At 40.9% G+C, this 26,463-nt stretch overlaps 2 protein-coding genes across 4 annotated transcripts in view; both read right to left on the reverse strand.

Annotated features, from left to right (window-relative positions):
• Positions 1-17,601, reverse strand: part of STOX1 (storkhead box 1) — a 41,469-nt gene extending 23,868 nt beyond the window's left edge. For 2 of the 3 annotated variants that reach the window (XM_032238435.1, XM_032238438.1), the window contains exon 1: positions 16,867-17,523. In XM_032238435.1, coding sequence (XP_032094326.1) covers positions 16,867-17,500 — 634 coding nt within the window. In that variant the 5' untranslated portion in view covers positions 17,501-17,523. Of the gene's footprint in view, positions 1-16,866; positions 17,524-17,564 lie in introns of those variants that run through there. The other variant, XM_032238437.1, reaches the window with a different exon arrangement.
• A 6,027-nt stretch (positions 17,602-23,628) lies between these two features.
• On the reverse strand, positions 23,629-26,437 carry LOC116523332 (cell division cycle and apoptosis regulator protein 1-like). The gene is made up of 4 exons (XM_032238440.1): positions 26,302-26,437; positions 25,552-25,737; positions 24,617-24,822; positions 23,629-24,505 (listed from the first exon to the last, which is right to left on the reverse strand). Exons 1-4 carry the CDS (start codon positions 26,327-26,329, stop codon positions 24,446-24,448), a joined length of 480 nt encoding a protein of 159 aa, XP_032094331.1. The 5' UTR covers positions 26,330-26,437; the 3' UTR covers positions 23,629-24,445.
• Between the last annotated feature and the right edge of the window lie 26 nt (positions 26,438-26,463).

The raw sequence follows: 26,463 nt of genomic DNA on the forward strand, positions 1-26,463 counted from the left end.
TGGGCTGTACCAGCAAGGGTGTTAATTACAGGTCTGTGTACATGTAGAAGCAGATGAGACATTTGCAAAGAGATATTTTAGTCAGAGCCTGCTCCTTTAACCTACCCTTATCATACTCTCTGGCAATGACGCCTTCATCCATGTTCCTTTCTGTTATTATAAACTGGACAAAGTAAAGCTAGGCACCTCCTTGTTCCTCAATTCCAGTAGCCTCTTTATCATCCTAGTTGACAGCCCCCAATAATCTGGGGCTGCATTTTACTGACTTTGGAAGCAGTGATGAGATTCAAAAAAAATTACTACCGGTTCTGTGGGCATGGCTTGGTGGGCATGGCTTGGTGGGTGTGGCAGGGGAAGGATACTGTAAAATCTCCATTCCCTCCTCATCCAGGGGAAGGATACTGAAAAATTCCCATTTCTTCCCGATCAGCTGGGACTCGGGAGGCAGAAAATAGATGGTGGCGGGGCCAGTCAGAAGTGGTATTTAATGGATCTCCGAACTGCTCAAAATTTTCACTACCAGTTCTCCAGAACTGGTCAGAACCTGCTGAATACCACCTCAGCTTGGAAGGATGAAAAGCTGAATCAACCTTGAGCCAGTCAGGTTTGAACTCCTGGCAGCGTGAGCAGAGTTAGCCTGCAATACTGCATTCTAACCACTGCACCACCATGGCTCATGGTGTCATAAAGCAGTGTTTTTCAACCTTTTTTGTGCAAAGGCACACTTTTTTCATGAAAAAAAATCACGAGGCACACCACCATTAGAAAATGTTAAAAAAATTTAACTCTGTGCCTATATTGACTATATATAAAGTAATTCTCCCATGGCACACCTTACACTTTGTCACGGCACACTAGTGTGCTGCGGTACAGTGGTTGAAAAACACTGTCATAAAGTGTTAAAGAGCAAAGGGAGAAAATCAAAAATACCACAGTAGTATAAAAATAAAATAATATTTAAGACACAAGACAAATGTACATGTAGAGGGAGATATCCATATATTAGCTAGAGTTGGAAGCTTGTTGGAAAAGGGCCCCCTTCACACACTGTATTTTTCGGCATATAAGACACACCTTTCCCCCCCAAAAAAGAGGGTGAAAATCTAGGTATACTGGATACAGCATTTCTACCCTTCTGAAACCCTGCTCCATCCCATTTTTTGCAAAAATGGATGTGCAGAGGGTGTGCATGGCCTGCAAAGGGCTCCTGGGGGCTGGGGAGGGCAAAAACAAGTGAAAAGGGGCCCAGTTTTCACAAAAACGGGGGTGTTTTGCTCTCCCAAGCCCTAGGAGCACTGCAGGCCTTCCAAATTCTCTGCACGCCCCATTTTTTGCTCGTTTACACTCTCTCCTGCCCCCAGCAGCACTCTACGGGCCTCCCAACACTCTGTACATCCTGTTTTTTGTGAAATGCAGCTGCCAAAAAAGCCAACACAGTTCTAGGCTGCATAAACAGAGGGATAGAATCAAGATCACGTGAAGTGTTAATACCACTTTATAATGCCTTGGTAAGGCCACACTTGGAATACAGTTTTGGTCACCACGATGTATAAAAAATGTGGAGACTCTAGAAAGAGTGCAGAGAAGAGCAACAAAGATGATTAGGGGACTGGCGACTAAAACATATGAAGAATGGTTGCAGGAACTGGGTATGTCTAGTTTAATAGAAAGAAGGAATAGGGGAGACATGACAGCAGTGTTCCAATATCTCAGGGGTTGCCACAAAGAAGAGGGAGTCAAACTATTTTCCAAGGCACCTGAGTGTAGAACAAGAAGCAATGGGTGGAAACTAATCAAGGAGAGAAGCAACTTAGAACTAAGGAGAAATTTCCTGACAGAACAATTAATAAGTGGAACAGCTTGCCTTCAGAAGTTGTGAATGCCCCAACACTGGAGGTCTTTAAGAAAATGTTGGATAGCCATCTGTCTGAAATGGTATAGGGTTTGCTCCCTAGGCAGGGGGTTGGACTAGAAGACCTCCAAGGTCCCTTCCAACTCTGCTATTGTATTGTATCGTATTGTATCTTCCCTTTTCTCGTTCCACTCTTTCCATCTCCAACCACACTCAGTTCACTGTCAATATCCACTGTTATCTTGCCTCTTTGTTCATTTTTCCCCTGGGTTTTTAGGACTCCCGCCTCCACTTTTTCCATTTGCTGAATATCTTCTATTTGTTGAGTATCCTCCATTTTTTCCATCAGGTTTTACCACATTAAAGTTTATATTTTCAATGTTTTCCAATCTCTTCTCAATTCTCTCTGTTGTTTCTAATAATTTTTGAATTCCAGACTTAATCTGTTGTAATGTTATGGTTTCTTTTTGAAGTCGTGTCATCCTTCCAATTAATTTAACACTGCCACTCTAGTTTAAAAACAAATCTTTGTTTTCACTTCTTTCCAGTTAGCCAGAAGCATCCAGAGAGCACCTGCCTAAACCACCCATACTCTTCTCTATAAACAAGCTGAAGCCTTTGAAGTACAAGGTCAAAATAATCAAAGGGAAAAAAGAAAAAGCAATGTTTCCAGGTCTCAACCTCCAACATCCAAGTGGTAGTGTAACTTCTTTTCCCTCTAAGATTACTACCTTCTTTATATACCTTTTAAATCTTCTTTATGTTTCAGGCTTAGAAGTAACAAAGTTCTTAAATGAAACCAAATAAAATGAAAAAATCCATCCCAGCCAGTATTGTAGAAGTAAAGGAAAAGATTTAATCCATAGATTAAAAAAAAAAGAAATAGAAAAAGAAAATCCAAAACTTTCACTTTAAAAAGTAAAAAATGTTCACAAAACTTCCATTAATTAAAAAAAATTAAATAAAAAAAGATAACGCACTGTCCAATAATGCTTAGTTTCGCCACTTATTTCCTTTTCTTTACCAGTTTAATTTAACTTCAATCTTTTTTGGGTAGTCTTTTATAAAAATATGATTTCCTCACCAGATGGACACACTTTCTCTTTCCGCTTTTCCTCCCATTGCGGAGCTATCCTGACTTCAGCAGCTTGAGGCTGTGCTTTTTGTCACCAGCTAGAAGAGATTCTCTTGGATCCATCAGGGACTTTGCAATGTCCCTGAGGTCAGCAAGATGTACTCTCCCCTGTCACCGTCTCTTTGGGATGGGTTAGGTCCAGATGGACCGTCCAGCAGCAAAAGTGTTGATTGCAATCTCGGAGCTCCAAGATTGCATGTCGTGTCGTTGTAACGTCAGCTCCTTTCTCTCGGAAGTTAAACTTTTGCTAAACTTTTGCTAAACTTATGCTAAACTTTTGCTAAACTGCGCACATGTACGCAGCGCAATATTTGAAGCGAACCGGTTGTACAGCTGATAGGAACCCACCCCTGGATTCTTTGAAGTTAAAAGACATTTTCAGATATCGTGACATGTAGAGTTAATGAGCAAAGTGACAATTCAAAGATCTAAACTAATGAATATATTAAGAGAAGGTTTAATACAAAGAGTTACCAATAACCCCCAAGAATATTAAAAGAAACCTGCCTTAATTTCTTTGTTCAGGATGTGTGAGGCTCACATTTCACCTTAGAGCACTGGATAAGGAAGAATAAAAACTTAATATTGATATTCATTTGCATTTCACTGAAATTAAATATAGTTATTCCCTAATAGTTTATTTAATAACAATGTTCACCTTCTTTGACTTGAAAAATTCCATTCATCTGTAGCCACTGAAGTCCTTGTGCTAAAATTACTCCCAGGCTGCTCCTGGCTGACTTTCACCTGAAGACTGCAAGATTTGCTGCTCTTTTGCACCCTAACCATCATGTTCAATTTTCCATATTACACAGACTGAAAGCTTATTTTCCATGCCTTCAGCCCAAACACTCTTACAGGCTGAAAGCAAAGTATAATCCTGTACTTCTCTCAACTTCCCATATCAAAGCTCACGTTTCATGGTTCTCCCCATTAGTAACAGGATCTCAGGGTTTATATGGTTCCAATAAATTTAGCTATATATTTTATAGGATCTCAGAAGAATTTGGCTTGACTCATTTTGATGTCCAGATCTCTATCATACAACCTAGCTTCAGTAAAATTATACCTACAGTCTGCAATGAAATTCAGAATGTTTCCACATCCCTACATTAAAGTATTTTATACTTAATATCTTTATAAGTAACCGGAATAAAAAAGAGATTTATCAGCTATAGATCAGAAACTGTTAGTTTGTTACATGAAATAGCATAAAATGTGCAGAAGTAACTATACTCCTAGAAGAACCATCCATGTATAGAGTACATACAGTACATTATATTTACTGCCAATCTACATATATAAAAGCAAAATGCCACTCACACATCATCACGAAATCTCCAGAACCGTAAAGCCTACAAAATTTGGTACAATTTGGTACAAGAGCCGAGGTGGCGCAGTGGTTAAATGCAGCACTGCAGGCTACTGCTAGATCAGCAGTTCAGCGGTTCAAATCTCACCGGCTCAGGGTTGACTCAGCCTTCCATCCTTCCGAGGTGGGTAAAATGAGGACCCGGATTGTTGGGGGCAATATGCTGACTCTCTGTAAACCGCTTAGAGAGGGCTGAAAGCCCTATGAAGCGGTATATAAGTCTACTGCTATTGCTATTGCTATATGCTCCTCTTGGCTTCTAGGTGCTCACTAAGAGAGGATTTTTCAAAATGACCATCAGATCATTAGTAATTCTTATACAGTAATTAACATGCTCTCATGCTAAGGAGTTAGACATTCTACTCCCCCTCCCCACCTGAAAAGAACTCTGTTCCAACTGGCAGATGTTCCACTCCTTCACTCAGGAGCAGTCTGGGGCTCCTTACAATACTAAACATTGGTACCTCACCAAAATTTCTAACCTTCCACCTATGGAACTGCTTCTGGACTCAAGGCGGCAGGAGCAATACTCCCTTATGTGTTTCAATCACCAACCACCACTGAGCCAACGGATTGTGAACCAAACTTCTCCTGCATAGCCCGATCACATAGTTTTGTTGCGAAGCATGGGTATCTAGCTACTTTAAATATATTTAATTCTACTTCAAGGAGCTCAAGATGACTCACATTGTTGTATTATCCCTATTTACACTGTATTTCCACAACAATCTCGCATAGCTTAAAGAAGATGCTAGTGGGATGAGCAATAATCTTCATGACCACATCAAGATCTGAACTTGAATCAGGCCCATTCTAGCCCCACTGGGGCTTCCTCACGGTGATCCCTGCGTCATTGAGTCATCTCAGAAATATTGCAGCAAGAAATTTTTTCCACCCATTGCCATTCCCTATCCTGACACTAATGCCTGTTTCAAGTGATTGCAGTCACACAGCTTTCCTCCAAGTAAATGGACAAGAAGACCTAACTGATTTTATACCGTATATCCTGAAGTTGTCTTTGGTGAATTTTGGAATGGAAGAAAAGATTAACACCAGTACAGCTAAGCACAATTGAAGCCTGTCTCACTCATGGTCTGGCAAAGACAACATTGTGGGCAATAGTAGGGAAAAATGTATGTATCAGTGCCATAATTAGCTCTAAAACCAACTCTCCGCGCTCTGTATCTTAGGTTCTTTTCTCACTGTTGAAGATGTAGTGCTCTCCAACCATCTTTGTGTCAATAGAAGACAACAACACCCTACCTTTTGCTGGCTCCACTGCCAAGCATTATCCTACACCTATTGCCTCTGCTCCTAGCTGGTCACTGAGGTCTGAGGATATGAGTGACAAAGCTTAGCAGATTTTATGCACTTTGGACAGCTACTTTGACCTCTACTGAACAGAAATGTTGCCAAGGTAACGTTTATGTCATGGTTTAAATGCAAATAGAGAGACCCAACAAGAGTTGTGAACGGTTTCATCACTAACTCAGACTGGGTTTAGGTACTCTGGCACATGTGATGAGACTCTTAGTTTAGAAAAAGTAAATCATAATTTGGACACAGGCAGAATGAGGAAACCATTAGTCTAGAAAATATATGAAATCTGGAAAATATGCAAGAGATTTCAGGAGAACTCGGATGTCTTTCAAATTACTCCTAGTTGAAAGAGATCATGAACTCTGAAGAAACATAAGCCAAAATGCTTTATGCAGTAATATAGGGATGAACGTTTAAAAACCAATTTGAAATACCTAGAAAAGGATGTGATGGAATAATTAAGATAAAGAGGAGGAAAGAATTGTGTGGCTTCAACAATTTATACTTGAGGTCCTGAAGCTCAGATAAAGGTAACACAGGCTTTGCTCTTCCCTTTAAGAGAGTTTCAAGGTGGGGGAAGGAGAGCCACCATTTCAAACTGAAACCATTTTACTGAGCTCAGCAAACATATGGAAATAATTTACAAGGCGAAGTCACAAAAAGGTTATACGATTCCCAAAATGGACCTGTTTTATTCCATAATAGCAATTCATATGGTGCAGGGGAATCTTAAAGAAACAGGTGAGTAAGAGGATATGTGCCATTTTAATCCTTGAATTATTACCATAATGGAGCCTGCCCTTCATGCTCATGATGGTCATAAAGCAAGATGGACACATCATCAATCCAATTTTATGACCTTTTTGCCATGGTCATCAAGCAAATGCTGAGGGAGTGGTGCAGTGGCCGAGCAGTGGAGCTCTCACAGTCAGGAGGATGTGAGTTTGATCCTAGATAGAAGAAATTTCTCTCTATAGGCACAGTGAGAATATAACTGCTGAACAAATCTCCACATTGGTGTCAGGAAGAGCATCTGGCTGGTAAACACTCTGCTAGCTCTATTTAGCTGCCCAGACTCCACCCCACAAGGGATTATGGGGTTGTTAAACCAGTGGTGGGTTTCCCTTTTTCACCCCCTTTACCAGTTCGCTTGTGCGCATGATGGGCAGGTGGGCACAGCCTCCCGCTATCACTACTACTGGTTCACCCAATCTGGGCTGAACCAGGAGCAGCCCACCTCTACATTAAATGATGATGATGATTAAGCAAATGCTGAGATTATTGAGCAAAACCAATGGTTTGCTATGGATGCAGTTTTGCTGCAAAAATGCAGCCTACTGAGTGTTCAAACTGTGGTCATGTGACCAGGGGTACAACTGTTGAGACTTTAGATCCAGGTCATGGGTATCCTCCAGGTAGACCCATAATAACTTTAAGCAGACACTAAGTGACTGGTCCTAAATTGAGGACTTCCTGTGCAGTTCTAATGTAAGTTCCCCTGTATCCTTAAGCATTAACCATTGTCTAAATAAGGGGTAGCATAGATGCTTTCACAAGGAATGCGAGTTAGGTGCAAAGGCCAACCAGAAGCAAACGGGACTAATTTTAGGAGCCAAGCCCATAAAATTAAAACTCCTGCCAGAATAATCTTCACTTTGACGAACCATACTGTATTGTTTCTTTTCATTTTTGGAAACAATCCACTCTAAAGTGTGCAGTTTCTCTGTAGTCCTGCTTAAACAGGAGAAGTAATAGAAACTCATGCTGCTGTAGCAGTCACATACCTTCCTCCTGAGAACATTACATTGTGTATCTAATATCACGAAGGGGATACCAAGAAACAGACAGGGCAGGGAGGGTACAGGCTAACATCTGGAAACTCTCTGAGCTCTCACTAAAGAACAACAGTGGGCTTTCTTTTCCGTTATAATTCTGTTATTATTAAAACATTTCCTCTGCAACTGCTAATAATTAAGGTAAAGGTAAAGGTTCCCCTCCCACATATGTGCTAGTCGTTCCCAACTCTAGAGGGCGGTGCTCATCTCCGTTTCAAAGCCGAAGAGCCAGCACTGTCTAAAGACTTCTCCGTGGTCATGTGGCCGGCATGATTCAACGCCGAAAAGCACACAGAATGCTGTTACCTTTCCACCAAAGGTGGTTCCTATTTTTCTACTTGCATTTTTTACATGCTTTCGAATTGCTAGGTTGGCAGAAGCTGGGACAATAGGAGCTCACTCTGTTACGCAGTGCTAGGGATTTGAACTACCGACTTTTCTGATCGACAAGCTCAGCATCTTAGCCACTGAGCCACTGTGTCCCTAATTATGCGCTAATAATTATCACCTTGTAAATTCAGACATTTGTGGCAATAGGTATACCCCTCAGTTCTATAGATTCAAACAGGATAATGAATATAGAAAGGACCAACATGTAACTTAATTATGGGAATGCTTATTTAATTTGCACCCTGCTTTTCTTTCTAGAAAACAGATAGTTCCCTCTCTTGTATGTATTTTGTACATATTTCAATCCCTCTACAAAATCTCTTTCAGGATGGAAGGCTCTTCTTATCGTGGTTACTGAATTCGGAAGGGTTAATCTCACTATTTGGGGGCAGGAAATAGAACTGATCATGTAAGATTTAATACAGACGTGATCACAGTTCAAAAGTTCTTGCAAGACCAGCCAAACTTCTCTATACAAAACTGCTTTCCACCCAAAGTGTGGCCTCAAATGTTGGAGCTTGGCCATCCCAAGGTTTCTTGCCAGGTCTGAAGAGATCTGAGATCATCAATCATTCTAATACAAAGCAGATTCCCCTTTACTAAGTTATTTTGGGAAAGCCATCGGGAGTTCTATAAGCTAATTGTAACTGACTATGGACCTGCCTGTAAGAAATATTCCACAGTGGGATTCAATTAGCAGAGTTGGAAGGGACCTTGTAGGTTATCTAGTCCAACCCCACCCACCCCCACACAAACAGCAGACCCTACATCATTTCTGACAAATGGCAATCCAAACTCTTCTTGAAAGCCTCCAGTGATGAAGCTCCCACAACTTCTGAAGGCAACTTCTATTCCACTGGGTGATTGTTCTCACTGTCAGAAAGTTCCTCCTTATTTCTAGGTTGAATCTCTCCTTGTTCAGTTTCCAGCCATTATTCCTTATCTGGCTTTCAGGTGTCTTGGAAAATAGCTTGACCCCCTCCTCTCTGTGGTAGCCCCTCAAATATTGGAATCCTGCTATCATGTCTCCCCTGGTCCTTCTCTTCACTAGATAAACCATGCCCAGTTTTTGCAACTGTTCTTCATACAGTATTTATCTGATGCAAACAAAACCATGATCAGAAACTCTTTCATGAATGATAAACTGCCTTGCATTACCCACTCAGGTGGCACACAGAACATTTGCCAATTGTGCTGAAGAGGAAACGGCTTTTTTCACTGTGTATGTCTCTCCTGCAGTAACCTTAGAAGGACACGCAAATAATTCAAGTGTGTTACTAAGCTACTCAGGTGACTGCTTTGTTTTTTTAGCCATGCCTCAAGCACCTGAATCCCTTTTTTGTCTCAAGAAACAAGTTAAGCAAGATTGACCAAGATACAAGTGTAATTTGTTTTTCTTAGCTTCCAATCTAGTTAAAGCATTGGTGAGAACTTTGTTTAAGTATAAATTTCTCAATGATTGCTAAATTACTGTTCTAGCCAAACTAATTGTCAAACTAGAAGTCTCAAAGAAAAATTGTTGCATTCATAAGGCATCATCAAATGATTAGGCAAAAGGAATCTGGTTACGGCTTTTCTAAATATGATTTTTATTAAAAGACACTCTAGAAAGAGTGCAGAGAAGAGCAACAAAGCTGATTAAGGGATTGGAGACTAAAACATATGAAGAACGACTGGAGGAATTGGGTATGTCTAGTTTAATGAAAAGAAGGATTGGGAGTGACATGATAGCAATGCTTTAATATCTAAGGGGCTACCACAAAGAACAGGGGGTCAAGCTATTCTCCAAAGTAGCAGAAGGCAGGACAAGAAGCAATGAATGGAAGCTTATCAAAGGGAAATCCAATGTACATTCCTATTCTAAATCCCATTCCTAAGAGATCTTTAAGGAGCGTGCATAAGCACACCAGCATGCCTACCATACTGTCCTAATAGTCCCTTGTATTCATATACACTGAGCCGAGGTGGCGCAGTGGTTAAATGCAGCACTGCAGGCTACTTCAGCTGACTGCAGTCCTGCAGTTCGGCTGTTCAAATCTCACCAGCTCAGGGTTGACTCAGCCTTCCATCCTTCCGAGGTGGGTAAAATGAGGTCCAGGATTGTTGTTGGGGGCAATATGCTGACTCTGTAAACCGCTTAGAGAGGGCTGAAAGCCCTATGAAGCTGTATATAAGTCTAACTGCTATTGCTATATTCATTTCATGTATTCATAATCATGACTATACTTACATCTGTTATCTAATTCATCCTTGACGAAATAAATAAATATATAAAAATAAAAAATACAACTAATGAGAAATTTTCTGACAGTCAGAAAATTAACAAATGGAACAGCTTGCCTCAAGACATTGTGGGTCCTCTGAAGGTTTTTAAGAAGAGATTGAATAACCATTTGTCTCAAATGGTGTAGGATTTCATGCTTGAGCAGGGGGTTGGACTAGAAGACCTCCAAGGTCCCTTCCAACCTTGTTATTCTGTTACATAAGCTTTCATGAGCTGCAGCAAGCTCACCAGTCCTCAGCACTGGTCACCATAGAATTTTTTGTGAGATAATACATTTAAATAAAAGTAGATTTCAAAAGGGAAATAGTTGAGCTAAACTGGCAAAAAAGACTATATTGATCTTAGTGGATGCTCAGATGACCTTTGACAATGGTAAATGCAATTTGATATGGGTGGCTTTTACTGGGACGTTTAGCTAGTTACAAATGCTAAGGTAGAGTTAGAATGTTGTGCTTCTTGTTACAATGCAAATAAATTGCAACCTCTCTGGAGGCTGTTTAAATCTGCACACAAAGTGAACCGATTTCCAGTGTTGCATCTCCACATACATTCATTAAGATTCCAGTCATCCAGGTCATGATTACCCCAAAGATGCTTTTTTCCAAAAGGCAACTGGACTTTGTAGGGTTTTTTTCTTTGAAAACATTTTGCTTCGTATCCAAGAAGCTTCCTTCCATTCCCCATCATTCAGTTAGAACTGAAGAAGCTTCTTGGATGAAAAGCAAAACATTTTCAAAGAAAAAGCCAAAAAATGTCCAGTTGCCTTTTTTGGGGGGAAAAAAACACCTCTGGGTCTCCACAAACTCTTCTTCTGCCTCTGTTCTCAATCAGTTTTTAACTGATACACTTCACTCCATTTCAAAGAGAACTAAAATGCAGAACTAGATCTGCCATCAAATGTTTTGAAAGAAGCAACTGGATGCCCAGTTGGGGCAGATGCTTCCCTCCCCCACGAAAAAAAAAATCATTTTCATCATCCTAAGTGGGAGTTTCTGAGACCAGACATAATTTCCCTAAGTGGAAAAACAGCTTCACATAAGCATTTTAGGTAGAAAAGTGCAGGCAAAGATCCATTTCTTGCTCTCCTGATAGGATACCAATCCTTGATCATGTATCCCATCATCACTTATTGCTGCCATGTTGGCTGTGGCTGATAGCTACTTGAGTTCATTTGGACAGTCACAAATAGATGTAGTACTAAAGATTTATTTAGCAAGGGCATCCTGGTTTAGTTCATTCTTTCAACGGCACTTTTCCTAAGATTTGTTTAGTAGGTTTATCAACCTGGGATATCCCTCAAATTTCACGTGACAATTCTTCAAAATTCTCATCTCAGGTTAAGCAAGAAACAAGAGCAAGGGAAATAATCCTCAAACAATTAAGGGGTTTTCCCACTTACTGTTTCACATGAACGAATCACGTAAGCCCTAGTACTGGGGTGTCAAACTTGCGGCGTCATGGCGATGTCACATGATGTATCACAACTCCCCCCCCTACACTAAGCCGGGCATGGGCGTGGCCAGCATGTGATGTATCTGGCCCGCGGGCCGCGAGTTTGACAGCTCTGCCCTAGTACCACAGTCTATTCAGATGCAGTGACATAAAACAAACTTCCTAACCTGATGCTTTCCAACTGAGTGAGAATTTCAACTCTTCTAACCCAAACCCATCTGAAGACTATCAAGGTCTGAGCCCAGCCTAAGAAATAGGGCCATTTTAAATTAAATTATAGCATTTAAGGATTACAACACGTAAATAAACAGATCTCAAGTAAATATCTTGCAATCCTTTAAAAAAAAAAATCAGCTCCCCAGAACTTAATTGGAAACCACTTGATTTCTTCTTGCAAGAAATCCTTCCTGACCAATATGCTGGACGAATTGTATTTCTTGGCAGCCGTACATGTGCTGTGGCCTCCCTTGTGGGTCCAGTTGCAGGATCAAGGAAAGAGTTGTTGCTTGTAATTATCAAAAGAATTTGGCATTTGGCTTTCACTTCTGCGGAATCAAGTTCCTTACACTTTTACTTATAGTTAGGTGTCACAAAAATGCATAAACCTCCCATTTTGTAATCTTAAGTAGATCAATCTTTACCCAACTGAAGTAAAAATATACAATTTTAAATGGTTAAGAGCCTGGGTTTAAAATTGAGAATTATACGGAACTTATAATTTATTAAAGCAACACAGACTGCTGACATAGTTAATGTAATTGAGATTCTAATTTTATTTCCGGGTATATTTTCTCTCTCTCTCTCTCTCTCTCTCTTTTTTTTTTGAAAGAAAAACAGATGGTTTGTTTATCTAAGGTCATTAGGCGTCTCCGGAGGAGATAACTGAGTTCAACTAAAAAGACACTTAGCCTTTTTTAATTAACAGCAGCAGGAGATTTTCGAAAGCTCCAAAGTCAGATCCCACTTAGCTCCCACCCCAAACAAGAGGAAAATCCCGTTGTCCAATCGGCACCTCCCCATGTCCTCACACACACAACTGCATGATGATAGATGTTAATCAATCTGTGCCACCAGAATGGCTGAACCATTTCTTTAAAGTTTATGCCATGCCTCACTACAGGTAGTCCTCAATTTATGACCACAATTGACCCCGAAATTTATGCTAAGAGAAACATTGGTTAAGTGAGTTTTGCCCCATTTTACGACCTTCCTTGTACAGTTGTAAAATGAACTACTGCAATTGTTAAGCTAGTAACATGATTGTTAAGTGACTCTGGTTTCCCCACTGACTTTCCCCAAAAGTCGCAAAAGGTGATCACACGACCCTGGGGCACTGCAATTGTCATAAATATGAACCAGTTGCCAAGTGTCTGATTTTTGATTACGTGATCATGGGGATGCTGCAATGATTGTAAGTGTGAAAAATGGTCATAAGTTATTTCTTTCAGTGCCATTGTAACTTTGAACGATTCCTAAATGAATGGTTGTAAGTTGAGGATTACTTGTACTGCATGTGTACTAGCCCTAGAAGCTAACAATCAATTAAGAACAATACTGCACAATTTTAGAATCCTTTAAAAGAAAAAGTAACAAAACATTATAAAAGAGAAAGATTATCTAATAAATGAAAACAGATACAACAACTATTCATCTTTGAGACTAGGCATTGCTTTTGATGAAAAGCAGTCTAAGCATAACTATAATAAGTATTTAAATAAAATTTACATCAATACCTTTCTACCACATTTCCCCGAAAATAAGACAGGGTCTTATTTTCTTTTTGCCCACAAAATATGGCTTGGGCCAGGGCATCGTGAGTCTGGAAGGCACGCGAGCGGGAGCAGAACAGCCACTCGTGCAATCGCCCTCTCCAGCCGTGCAGAGCACCATTCACTGGCATTTCGAAGGCGCCAAGCTGCGAGAGCCGGGCGGCGATGAACAGGTGCTCATGTGGCTTGGCGATACCCCTAGGTCAGTGAATGGCACTGTGCCTGGCTGGAAAGGGGATTTGCCGGGTGGTTGCTTGTGAGCGTGGTCGCTTCATGGCTGCTCTGCTGCGCTGCTGCGACAGCGCAACACAGCTGTTCGCCCCTGAGACTGTGCCCGGCTCTTTGAGAGCCCGCTCGCAAGAGAGTAGTCGCCCGGCAACCCCCCTCTTCAGCTGGGCACAGAGCCACTCACCAACTTAGGGTATCCTGAAGGTGCCAAGAAAAGCTATAAACTTTGCCCCCCCCCAGTTCCTGCGACTTGGCCCCTTCAGGATACCGCTAGGTTGGTGAGCGGCGCTCTTCCTGGCTGGAGGTGGGGGGGTTGTCCAGGGGGCTAATTGCGGGGGAGAGCTTATATTTTTGCCCACCAGAAAAATGTGGCAAAGCCTGAGTTTCAGGACAGGTCGTATTTTCGGGGAAACACGGTACATAGGCAGTACATCACCTGAGATTATCATCAAAAGCAAGGAGTTCCACAATTTAACAGAGTAACAAGAGTTGGAAGGGATCATGGATATCTTCTAGTCCAACTACCTGATCAAGCAGAAGACCCTATGCCATTCCAGACAAGTGCCCAGCCTCTTCTTAAGAGCCTCCAGTGATGAAGCACCCACAGCTTCTGAAGGAAAGTCTTTCCACAGGCTAATTATTCTGCCATTTGTACCTCCCCACCCAGTTTCCACAAGTAAAATCAATAGGGAAGCTGGCAGGAAAAGATGCAAGTCACAGTCATAAGATGTCTTGCTTAATTACGTTGATTTGCTTAATGATCACAGCAAAAAAAGTTAGTAAAATCTGGTATGGACACATGATGCCTCACATAATGACTGTATCCCATAGCGACTAATTTTCTGGTCCCTATGATGGTCTTAAATTGATGACTATCTTTATGGATCATATGGTAGTCGGGAGGCAGACTGGTATGACGAGACAGTACCTAGTGTATTTAGAACAAACATATAAACAGTTTACTACTTTTAGATACGAGTATCCATCAACATCCTCAATGATGCCTTCTGGATCAAGTACAACTTCTGAAGGTTGTATGTTGAAGAACCATCTCAAGCAATGTTAAGGAATGTGTTACTATGAATAGGTCTGATTTCACGAGGAGCCGATATTGTTGATGAGACCAGTTGAAGCCAACAAATACCTACATTTCTGACAAGAGATCCTACCCAAGTCTCTAGATGCAAAACTTGAATCCAGAACAGCTTAAGAGTACAAACCCACATCTTTATGAAAAGTTGTCTCGCACCTATAAGAACTGACTTTCTATTCCAGAGCCCATTTTTTCTCTGATTAGGAGAATCTAATCTTATCTGCAATAGGTGTCAATTTATGAGTTACCATCCAGCTTTAATGCTATTAAACACAGATTAGCAGCTTTCCTGGTAAGCATATGTGTGTCATCAACATTCCTGACTGTGCAACCACCACGCTAAAGGTCTCCCAAGCATTTTGTACAGGTTGGCTGAGGAATTCCAGGGGAAGGCTGGGAAGGCTATCTTGGATTAATGCTTTATGGTTTCTACATAATGGCTACAAGCCATTTGCTAATTCCAATCAACATGATCTCATGACTGCAAAATATTATGAGTCCAGCCTCATTCTGCATAGTTCATATATTGCTGCTGACATTGTAAACAAGTGTGCTCTATGGAAATTCAACTAATTATTCACTTGTTTCAATGCTGAGGCCAGCAAAAGGTCATTAGTCAAGACCAGTCCACTCCTTCCGCTCCTGCATCTTGCCGATTTAGCTGGTACACAACTGGAAGGGATGTCCAATGTTGCACAGACAAAGGCAAAAAAAAAAAAAGTATTTCAGACTGCTGGCTGCCATTACTTAAATCAAACCTATTTTCCCAGATCACACATACATGGAATACACAAAAGTTAATTCTTGAACCTGGTATGACCTTCTGAAAAATTATCAGTGTTACCAGTTCTCTAGTTCTAGAAATACTTGACCCTATAGCATTTCCTCAGTAATATCCCAGAAAACAAAATTAGAGTAGTTTTTAATGCTATGTATGCACTATGACAATGACATATAGACTCTCGTTTCTTGCTAAATGCATATGGAATTAACTTTCTAATCAACTTTGCATTGGCAGTGACTAACATAATCCCCAATAGTTGTGAAGTGTAATATGTTCTATTGGTTCTGAATTCGTGTTACGGGAACCCATCTTTGTGATAAATCAGGCAATTGTGCCTGGTGCCATAAGCAATGCACCACATAGTACAATGAATGAACCTCACTTGTGATTTATTCCACACACAAATGTGTCTTGCCCTGTTATCAATTACTATATATATTTCTATCTATCTGCCTTTATAACTATATACAATTGCTATCCATTATATAGCTTACATAGGGACACGGTGGCTCAGTGGCTAAGACACTGAGCGTGTCGATCAGAAAAGTTTGGCAGTTCAAATCCCTAGTGCCACGCATTGGAGTGAGCTCCTGTTACTTGTCCCAGCTTCTGCCAACCTAGCAGTTTGAAAGCATGTAAAAAATGCAAGTAGGAAAAATAGGAACCACCTTTGGTGGGAAGGTAACGGCATTCCGTGCGCCTTTGGCGATTGGTCATGCAGGCCATGACCACGGAGACGTCTTTGGACAGCGCTGGCTCTTCGGCTTTGAAATGGAGATGAGCATTGCCCCCAACGATGTACAAGGGGAACCTTTACCTTTACCTATATAGCTTACCTTTAAGCATCCTTCCTTGCTCACCCTCAGAAATGCAAAGCGTTCTTATTCATTCTATATTATGCGAACCCCAAATTCCTGCACCAAAGAGTTAGCGGTCCTTAAGTCCTTAATTCCAACCAAAAAGCCTCCTCTCCCTTCCCGCTCATCTTAGCCTGCATAGGAAAAGAAGCCACACACAGCTCTGCCTGAAAACCTCCCTTGACTTTTTAAAACTCAACGAAAAAAAACCCAAGCCTCCGAGGGGCAGCGGCTGGCACCGGGTAACTCTTCAGCAATCCCAATTGCCCTCTGAACGCACCGCTCCCCGCCTGCGCCGCTTCCAAACCCAACGCGCCTCCTCAGGATGGGCGACGGGCGGTTGGGGCTTTGAAAGCTCCCTTCAAGGGAGCCCCCTGGCGGGGGTCCGGATGAAGGCAGGGCAGGGGAAGCGCGGCGGAATTTGGGGGCCCCAAAGCCCCGCGGGGAGGTCTCTGAAGGGGCGCCGGAGGAGCGGTTACCTCGACGCTCACTCACCTACGGCTCGGATGAGGAAGCCCTTGGGGGCCCGCAGCGCTCTGCGGAGCCAGGCGTCGCGGAGGAGCTGCAGGGGCGCCGGGGGGCCTTGCAGGAGCAGCACGCCGCCCCGCAGCCAGCCCTGCAGCCGTACCCGCCCCACGGCGCGCACTAGTCCGGCGTTCCAGTAGCAGGCGGCGTTGGCGCGCCGGAACGCCTGGAAGACGGCCGCGCCGCGCGCTTCGTCCTCGCAGCAGTCGTCCGCCTCAGCCCCCTCAGCCTCAGCCCCGGCCGCTTCCCGGCGACGCAGGACTAGAGCGAGCGAGCTGGGCGCCAGCTGCACGGCGGCGCGGCGGGGAAGCGGCGAGGGCGACATGCTGGGGCTGCTGCGGGGAGCGCTCTGCCCGCGGTGCCCGTCAGCGCCGCCGCCGCCGCTGCCGCTACCAAGGGAACCGACTTGTTCCGGGCAAGGGGCGGGGAAAAGCTGGCCCGGCTCCAAGCGAGGAGAAAGCGGGGCGAGCTGCTCTTCGGTGGCGGCCCCGGAGCCAGAATTGCTCGGCTGCCCTCCGAAGCACCTGGAGAAAGGAGGGGGAGGGTAGAGGGCAGGCTGGCCTGCGCTGCAGTGCGCTGCGCTCCCGGCTGCAGGGCGCGCCATTGGTCCCTGCGGGGCGCACGCAGCCCTCGGGCGGCCTTTTCTCGCTTCTGCGTGGGATCCTCACCTGAAGCGACTCCGAGGCTGGTTGGGGCAACGCCGCTCCCCGCCGATCGGAAGACAAATAGGATGCGGTCGGGGAGGGAGAGTCCAAGTGAACAAAAAAGTTTTACCTCGCCTGAAATCTTTTTATTTTTATTTTTATTTATTTTTTCATCACCACTCTTCCACCATTAATCTTACTGTGTGTCATCTGAGTACAGTCTTTGTGTCATCATATTTAACAGTTACATCATTTTAATCTATTTTTATTTTACCTTTACCTTTACATTTCAATTGCCTTTTAATTCAACTCCTCCCCTATAATTCTACATTTTCTCCAAATTATTCAATTTCCTGTTTCTTTTTGTCTATATTCGTTTTCTATCCAGTAATAAAAAACATCCCCATATCTTATAATACTCTGATTCTTCCTTCTCTTTAATTGCCAACGTTAATCTGTTCATTTCTGCACAATCTATTTTTAATTACCTCTCCCTCTGTGGGATTTTTTTCCATTTTCCAATTTGTGCAAATAAAATTCTAGCTGCAGGTATTACATGAATAATTAAATATAAATTTTCTTTGCCTTGCCTTGCCTGAAATCTAACGGAGCCTTTTTAAGTCAAAAGGAGTGCAGCATCTCTTGGAAAACTCCGTGGCAAGCCAGGAATCAGTGTAAGAAACTGATGGAGATAATGTTGTTTTTGCAAAGAAAGCCATTGTTAAGAGATGTGGGTATAAAGGTTTAATATGACCCTGGGACATTAAAGGTAAAAAGTTGAAGACTGGAAAACAGGAAGAGACTGCTATTCCAGTAAGGGAGTCAGCTTGGCCAAGCAAAACTTAGTTAACAGTCTTTAACCACGCAGTCTAGCAATATAGTGGAGAAATTAATCGCTTGCCTCAATTTATTATGTTTATGCTGCAAGGTAAGGAAACAAGAAATATCGGTTAAGAATTTTTTTAAAAAGAGACAAAAGGTAGTCTGGAAAATAGGGAACTGTGCAAAGATGTGGAAACAGAATAAACATGGGGAAATGCATGGAGAATCAGGCGTTCTGGGAAGATTGCAACCCTGAGGTCTTTGTCAAAGTGGGCTGCAAGGAGGGATTTGTGGTTTGGGTGAAAGGAATCAAAAAATTGAAGAAATGTATTCCTTTGTGTGTCTACCTGCTAGCCACTCGTTCTTGCAAGAACGCCTTTTACATGCAATTAACTGCTTGCTGCTTCACCATGACTCTAAAATTTTTGACTGGTTGAGTCTGTTTCTCACATCAGGATAACGATGCATTAAGTTACAACTAAGGGAAGGAGAATAATAACCCTTCTAGTGAATGTGTGGGTGACCATGCATTTTCAGAGGTAGAAGAGGGGCCTCTGCACGTTAGTTAACCATCAGACTGTCTTAAAGAGACGGGGAAAATTGCTGGCAGAATAAAAAAGCTATGAAAGAAAACGCAAGATGACCTGCAGAATTGATCAAAAGGATGACACACATCCCTGAATAGAAAGGGGAGGGGAAAAGGTGGGGGAGTAAGGTCACTAAATAAAGTATTTATTTATAAATAAGGAACTCTTATTTCAATTTCTGCTCTGCTCTGCTCTACTAGCCTACCCTACTGTTTACTGCTTCCCCACCAACAGGAATAGTGCAGAGAAAAAGAAAAGCCTCCTTCCAGGGCTGCCCCATTTCCCCCGCCACCTGCTATCAAAGTGGACACCCCCACCCCCACCCCCGGGCGCTGAGCTCAATAGGGAAATAGGAAATGGAAGGCTTTTCCTTTTCCCCTGCTCCTCATATTTTCCCCATGCCAGTAGCTGCCTTTCCCATTCCACTATTGAGCTCAGAACCCAAGGAGATCCACTTTGATAGGGGAGTGAGTGAGTAACGGAGTATGAGGGAAGAAGCCGCTTTCCCTCTTTCTCTGCTCCTCTTCGTGCCGGCCTCTATTCAGAGGTGGTATTCAGCAGATTGTGACCAGTTCTGGAGAACCGGTAGCAGAAATTTTGAGTAGTTCGGAGAACTGGTAAATACCGCCTCTGACTGGCACCACTCCCATCTATTCCCTTACTCCTGAGTCTCAGGTGATTGGGAGAAAATGAGGATTTTACAGTATCCTTCCCCTGCCATGCCCACCAAGCCACACCTGCAGAACCAGTATTAAAAAAAATTGGACCCCACCACTTCCCTGGGCCGTCAAGAAGTGATGAAAACAGAAAACATTGATGACCAGAGCATTGCTTATGAAGAAAAGGGTTTCCATGCTCCCTAGGATCTCAAATAGCAGGACTGGGTAGAGACAATAGCCACTTTAAACATTCTTTGAAGCACCACTGAATGTTTCTTTAAAAATAGAATATGTATGGGCCATGCTTATGTCTCTGAGCAATTAGGAGCCTTTTTAAATCAGTCCTCCTTGACTGTGTGCCTATACTGTCCCAACACTTCTGGAGGGCACACAGAAGTGTCAGCCCTTTGCGGTAAGCCAGCTCAGGAAAGAGAAATGCAGGATTCCTATCAGTTGTAGCATCCTTCTTTTTAAGAAAATATTTTACAGCTAGGAAGCAATTGGCAAAGACAGGCAAGTATAGTTGGATTCTGATGCCTACTTTATTATAATGCAGTAAAGTAGAAACAGAGAGCAACAGAGCACAACACCAAGATTAATGTCACTGCTGCACTTTTGCCAGTAACATTAATTGTATTCAGGATGCAAAACTGCAAGATCTGGGAGACGTCTCTGACTGTCTTGCTTGCTCTGAAAACAGTGGCTCTATATAGTGTTTCTCAACCTGTGAAAGCTGGTTGGGGAATTCTGGGAGTTGAAGTCCACACATCTTCATGTGGCCAAGGTTGAGAAACACTGGTCTATGGGATGTGGACATGTCTCAAAAAAAGAAAAAAGAAAGAAGAAAGAAAGAAAGAAAGAAAGAAAGAAAGAAAGAAAGAAAGAAAGAAAGAAAGAAAGAAAGAAAGGCAAGCTGACATAAGCAGGCTGGCAATACAAACTTCATCCCTTTGGTAGATTCCTGTGACATTGACACCAAAGGGGCGGGGCTTGCATTTGATGCAATTTCTGCCAACCTACCTTGCCAACCTAGCACCTGAAATAACAGCAAAATTTGACCTTGTCTTATGAAATAAAGGAGATAAACTAACAGCTGGAAGGGACCTTGAAGATCTTCTAGTCTAACCCTCTGCTCAAGCAGAAGACCCTACCATTTCAGACAAGTGGCTTTCTTAAAAGCCTCCAGTGATGGAGCACCCACAACTTCTAAAGGCAAGCCGTTCCAGTGGTTAGTTATTCTGTTAGGAAGTTTCCCTTCTCCTTTTCTAGGTTAGTTTCCATCGTTTCTTGTCTTGCCTTCTGATGCTTTGTAAATAAATAAGTTGACCCCTCCCTTTAGATATTGGAAGACTGCTATCATGTCACTCCTGGTGCTTCTTTTTACTGGACTATCCACACCCATTCCTGTAACCATACTTCATGTTTTAGTCTCCAAGCCTTTAATCATCTTAGTTGCTCTTCTATTTCCAGTCTCAAATCTTTTTTATAAAGTGATGACCAATTTCATGTGTGGTCTTACTAAGTTTTATAAACCAGGGCTAATACTTCACATGATCTTTAGTCTATAGCTATTTATGCAACCAAGGATTGCATTGGGTTTTTTGGCTGCTGGCTCATATTTAAGTCCAGTAAGACTCCAAGATCCCTCTCAGAGTTGCTACTCTTGAGCAAGATTTCACATAATCTGTAGTGGTACATTTGCTTTTTATTGCCTGTGTAAAACCTTACTTTTCTGTACATTTAATTTCATTTTGGTGGATGGGCCCCAGTGTTCAAATCTGTCAAGATCCATTTGGGGCGCTGGCTAGTCCTGCCTGCTTAAGTGTTGTCTGCTAATTTGATGAGTTTCTCTTCTGTTCTCTCATCTAAATCATTTCTGAAGATGTTGGAGTACTGGGTCTAAAATGGAACCTGGGAGTACCCCACTGCTTATTTCCTTCCACATATATGTAATTCTATTAATGACTATACACTGAATGCAGTTCGGTAGCCAGTTACAAATCCATCTGATGGTGATGCTGCCTATCCCACATTTTTCTTACCAAGAAGTAGGCTGTGGTCTACTTTATCAAATGCCTTACTGAATTCCAAGTGTACCATGTCCACAGCATTTCACTAGTCCATTAATTTAATCACAAAATTCTGCCCAAAAAATATAGCAAGTATTTTCTTCCATGAATTCAAGGGACTGTTCTGCCCATGACCCGATAAATATCACCAAAATGGATTATAACCCGTAAGCACTATGAAACAGCAAATTTCAATCAGCAAAACCAGGAGCTGGTTCCTGACTAAATTCAGTTCATAACTCCTCTCCCAAAAAATTGCAGTTTAAACGAATAGAAATAAAATAATCTGACTAACAAGCTGCTGCAACAACAAAAGAGCCTGTTTGGTCTAGTAGTTAAGGCATCAGGCTAGAAACTGGAGACTGTGACTTCTAGTCCTGCCGTAAGCCATGAAAACCAGCTGGGAACATTGGCCCCATCACTCCCTCTCAGTCCAACTTCCCTCACAGAGGTTGTGGTGAGGGGAGGGGGGATAGGAGGATGAAGTATTAGATATGTTCACTGCTTTGAGCTGTTTATAAAATTAAATAATCAATCCATAAATATTCCATTACCATTATATGAAGGAAAAGACTAGGAGTAATGGATTCCAGTTAACTAGAATGCCTGAAGAGCTTCAATAGACTTCATTAAAAAAGCAAACACAAAAGGTGAAATGATGGTTGATAGTTGAAGGCAGAAAGTGAAAATATATTTAGGATATTTTTGTTGCTGAGGAATAATCCACTCAGGATTTGCAGATATAGAAAAATCGTGAGCCAGATGTGAAAAATCAACACTTCTTTGAAATGTAGCAACCCTGCAGGGAGTAATTCTGTGGCTTGTCCTATTCAGTAACGCACAAAGGCTGCTGCTATTTTATGTTTTTTTTGCTGGGGTCTCAGCCCAACCATTTCCTCTGCAGCTCCCCCATTTCTTTACTGCATTTGCATTCTTTAGAACCTCAGCTCCATTATATTTGTCTTCTTTCAGTTGAATTACTCTAAACCTGTTGCAACCACACGTCCCGCATTTATCCTCACATTTCCTCCCATGTTTCTCTCTTTCCATTTCTTTGAGATGTTGTAACATTATCAACGGCTCTTTCCCCCTTTTGAGATAACCGTTTCCTCCTGCCTGTCTGATTCACAATGGGTTAAAAGACTTGGAGATGTTCCCTGGAGATCATTTTTGGGCTGGCCAAGGAGGTTTGCCCAACAGGTAAACCCTCTTTTCCTCAGCATGTTTAGTCAGCATGGGTAAAAATTTTACATGCACTGAACTAGCCCTTAGTGAAACTTGCCAGCCCAATCTTCAGTGAGAAAGGAAGTTGTCTCCCAGATGAAAGTGCCTGGGGGAACATTACAGACTACCTGACATCCCACGGTCATCTTTCAATACAGACACTCTGTAAAAGGTGCTTGGCACAAACTTTGCAACACTTTGCTGCAAGATGACACTCAGAGAAACCTTCCTTGTGGGAAAGGGAGAAAATTTCTTTCATGCGACCTGCAATGTCTCTTTCGATCTTTACACTGTGCTGCGTTGCTATTTAAAATTTGCTTTCTGGATTAAATAGGTAATAATGTAAACATTATCCATTTGATTGGGAATGGGAAATGTTTATTCAAAATGCTTTCACAATCAATTGTCAGTATTTGATGTCAAGGAGCCCAACAGAACAATTTGAGACATTAAGGCTTCTGCCTTTTAAGCTACCAACAACATGGTGTCAATCTGGCAGCTACTTAATTATAGCACCTAATTTATATCTAATTCCAAGTTTCATATTAAGTTACTCCTTTCATACTGAGAAAACTGAAAATACTTGTCCCCAAGTATACTCTTCCATACCACATTATGTTAATATAACAAAAATGCTGTGTCACAGCTTAAATTTAGACATTTTATGACTTGTGTGAAATGCATATAATACCTTCATTGGAAGACAGTCTTAAGAAATTAACACTGGGAAGGTAAATAGCCAATTTAATGAAAGCCAATATAAAACTAGTAGCAATTTTTCCAAATAAAGCATTATACTGACATCTACTGGCCTGGGGTGTCTTAGTCAATTGTACATTCTCATAAAAATTTTAAAAGTTGCTAATATATTAATGTAGGGATAGAACATTTCAAGGATTACAAAATATGTATAATAAAACAAATATGTTTTCATATAAATCCCAATTTATCAATGTTCTATAATTTCCTTATTCTTTTCCTCAATTACTGTGTATCAAAACAGTAATAAGAACTTCCAAGAAAACTCACAATTCAAAGGGAAAAACTGTGACGAAAATTCAAGAGTGTATTTAAAAATCTTTACTGGCAAAATTAAGCAGCATGCTATGATTTATATACCCGATTTTTTTATTTAAAAAAAACCCTAAATAATCTGAAATAAAACCGAAGAATGGCATCTCTATAAATAATGAAAAATGTTTGCACTAAATCTTAAAAGGAAACTTTTGATAATTAAATACTTGCTATTTTCCATGAAGTTGATGAACTTTTATTAGCATTCAAACTATAACCAAGTTTACCCTAAAACATTTTGCAATGCAAAATTATTTCCACTCAAGGAGTGTCTAACAAATCGAGGGCTGTGAATTACAAGCAATCTTTTGAAGCAGGCTCACACATTTATAAAACTTTATACAACCTTGCTTGGACTAAGGTATTTATACTACTAAATTAAACATGCATCACTTTCATACACTCCAGTTTCATGATTTATATTACATTATGTAACATTCTTTTTTTTTCTCCAGCAAGCAGTATGTTTGTCATACATTTGCTCCATTTTCTTTGGATGTTTGATCTTTACCTTCATTCTTCACACTATCCTATAGAAAGAGAAGACAGTGAATCAGTGAAAAGCTACAATAACCAAAATTAAGACATTCTGCTTTTCCTATTCCCAGGAAATTTTGAAAAAGCATTACAGAAAGCTTTACCTTCTTAAGAACCATGTGTATTTCATCCATAACGGTTGCCAAACCTTTGATGGTCTTAGTCAGCTGCCCTTCAAATTGTAGATTTGTATCTTCTGAGAGCTTCAGATTGTCTTGCAACTGGCTGAGCTCTTTTTTAACCTCTTTAATTTCTGCAGAGAGGCTTTTGTTTAAATTCTCCAAACTCAATATAGTCTTTTCATCTTCATCTGGAAAAATGGAATGATTTGTAATCTTTCAAACTGCATCTTTCTAAAAACATTAAAATGATTACAGAAGACAAAGGTGTAAAATACTAGGCTGTAGCTTAGTCTGTAAATCAGAACCAGTAAGATTTTTTTTAAGACATGCAGTGCCTTTGAGTCAGTGTTGACTCCTGGAACTGCTTGGATTAGTCTCTGCATTTTACTTGACAAGAAGTTGTTTGCCCTTGCTTCCTTCCTAGGGATGAGAGGGAGGGACTGGTCCAAAGTCACTCTGTGCCTAAAGTAGGATCAGAAGACAGAGCCTCCCTGTTTCTAAGCTGATATCTTAACCTCTAAAGTCTAAACCAAATTGGCTCTAATGACTTTACTATCATTATGTCCTTTTTGGTTAAAATGATGAGGGCAAGACTATTAAAAGCAATTAACCTGACTCAGAAAGTGAAAGTCCATTTGTTAATTGGCACACATATCAGAAGTACAATATGCATTTGAAAAATATTATACATTGTATTATGCTTTCTTTGCTTATAACAAAAAAATCCACACCGGTTATTGTAACAGTTATTCCTGGGTTGCATCTACAGAAGCAGTTCTCTCTTTTCTCCAAGCCAACCCAACTTTCAAATACTTGAAAAAAAAATCATACATTCTCCTTCCAGTCCGGTGCCAATTCTTTTGGAGATATAATGCCTTAAGCCTTTTTGAATTAATTAAAAAAATATTCACTCTCACCTGTTTTTTCTTCCAGTGACTGAAGTTTCTGTTCCATTTCAGCTCGTGCTTTTTCACTCTTCTCTAACTTGTGCAAGAGACTCCCCACATCCACCATGGCTCCATTATAGACAATGAGACCGACATTTTCTTCGGATGTTTTGGATTCTTGTTTTATCGCAGGAGATGGTAGAAGCAGCCTATTTCCTATATGAATTAAAAATTATCATTACTACAATTTAATAAAACCAAGTTTTATTTCCATAAGTGCAATAAAATATTTTTAGCTTCAAATTAATTCGGTTTTATGTATTTGGTTTTCTGCGTACTAAAAATATATTTTTCTTACTAAAAATAAAAAAAATATTACTGATATTTTATTTTATTATTCTTTTATTGATGCATATCTGTTCTTGATTTGTATATTCAAATGTCTGGAAGCTTAACACCTGTTGTTCACCCAAAATAAACCGAAAATCTTTATTCCTATCAATAGTCCTGGGAATTTATATTTATTTCCTAATTTCTCACTTTGTTTTTAAAAATTTTAACATTATACTTTTTCAACAATTTTAAACATTAAAAATAAATAAAACATTTTAGATGTAATGTCCTTCCAATTTCATGAACTTCGGAAACACGAAACTAGAAGCATAACTCAACAGCAATCAAGACAGTGATAACCATTACAAAAAAAAAAAAAAAATCAAAATTAGCATGCTGAAAGTATTCCAGATTTGAAATATCTTAATTAATAAAAAAATATGCTACCAAACAGTTCTTCCGGTGGACTTTCCATTTCTTCTGGATTTTCTTCATCTTTAGAAGTATCTGTTAGTTTTCTATAAAAGCAAGATTCACGAAGTACTACTTTACTAAGTAGTTTCTTAACCTAAGGTTAACACAAAAAGACAGATTATTATTTTAAAATAA

Source organism: Thamnophis elegans, unplaced genomic scaffold, assembly GCF_009769535.1.
Source record: "Thamnophis elegans isolate rThaEle1 unplaced genomic scaffold, rThaEle1.pri scaffold_173_arrow_ctg1, whole genome shotgun sequence".
Taxonomy (NCBI): domain Eukaryota; kingdom Metazoa; phylum Chordata; class Lepidosauria; order Squamata; family Colubridae; genus Thamnophis; species Thamnophis elegans.

Coding starts and splice junctions, on each gene's coding strand:
- LOC116523332 (XM_032238440.1), bottom strand. CDS start 26,329: ATGGAAAGTCCACCGGAAGAACTGTTTG. Junction 25,738..26,301: donor TCCACCGGAAGAACTGTTTG/GTAGCATATTTT, acceptor TAATTCATATAG/GAAATAGGCTGCTTCTACCA. Junction 24,823..25,551: donor GTCACTGGAAGAAAAAACAG/GTGAGAGTGAAT, acceptor CCATTTTTCCAG/ATGAAGATGAAAAGACTATA.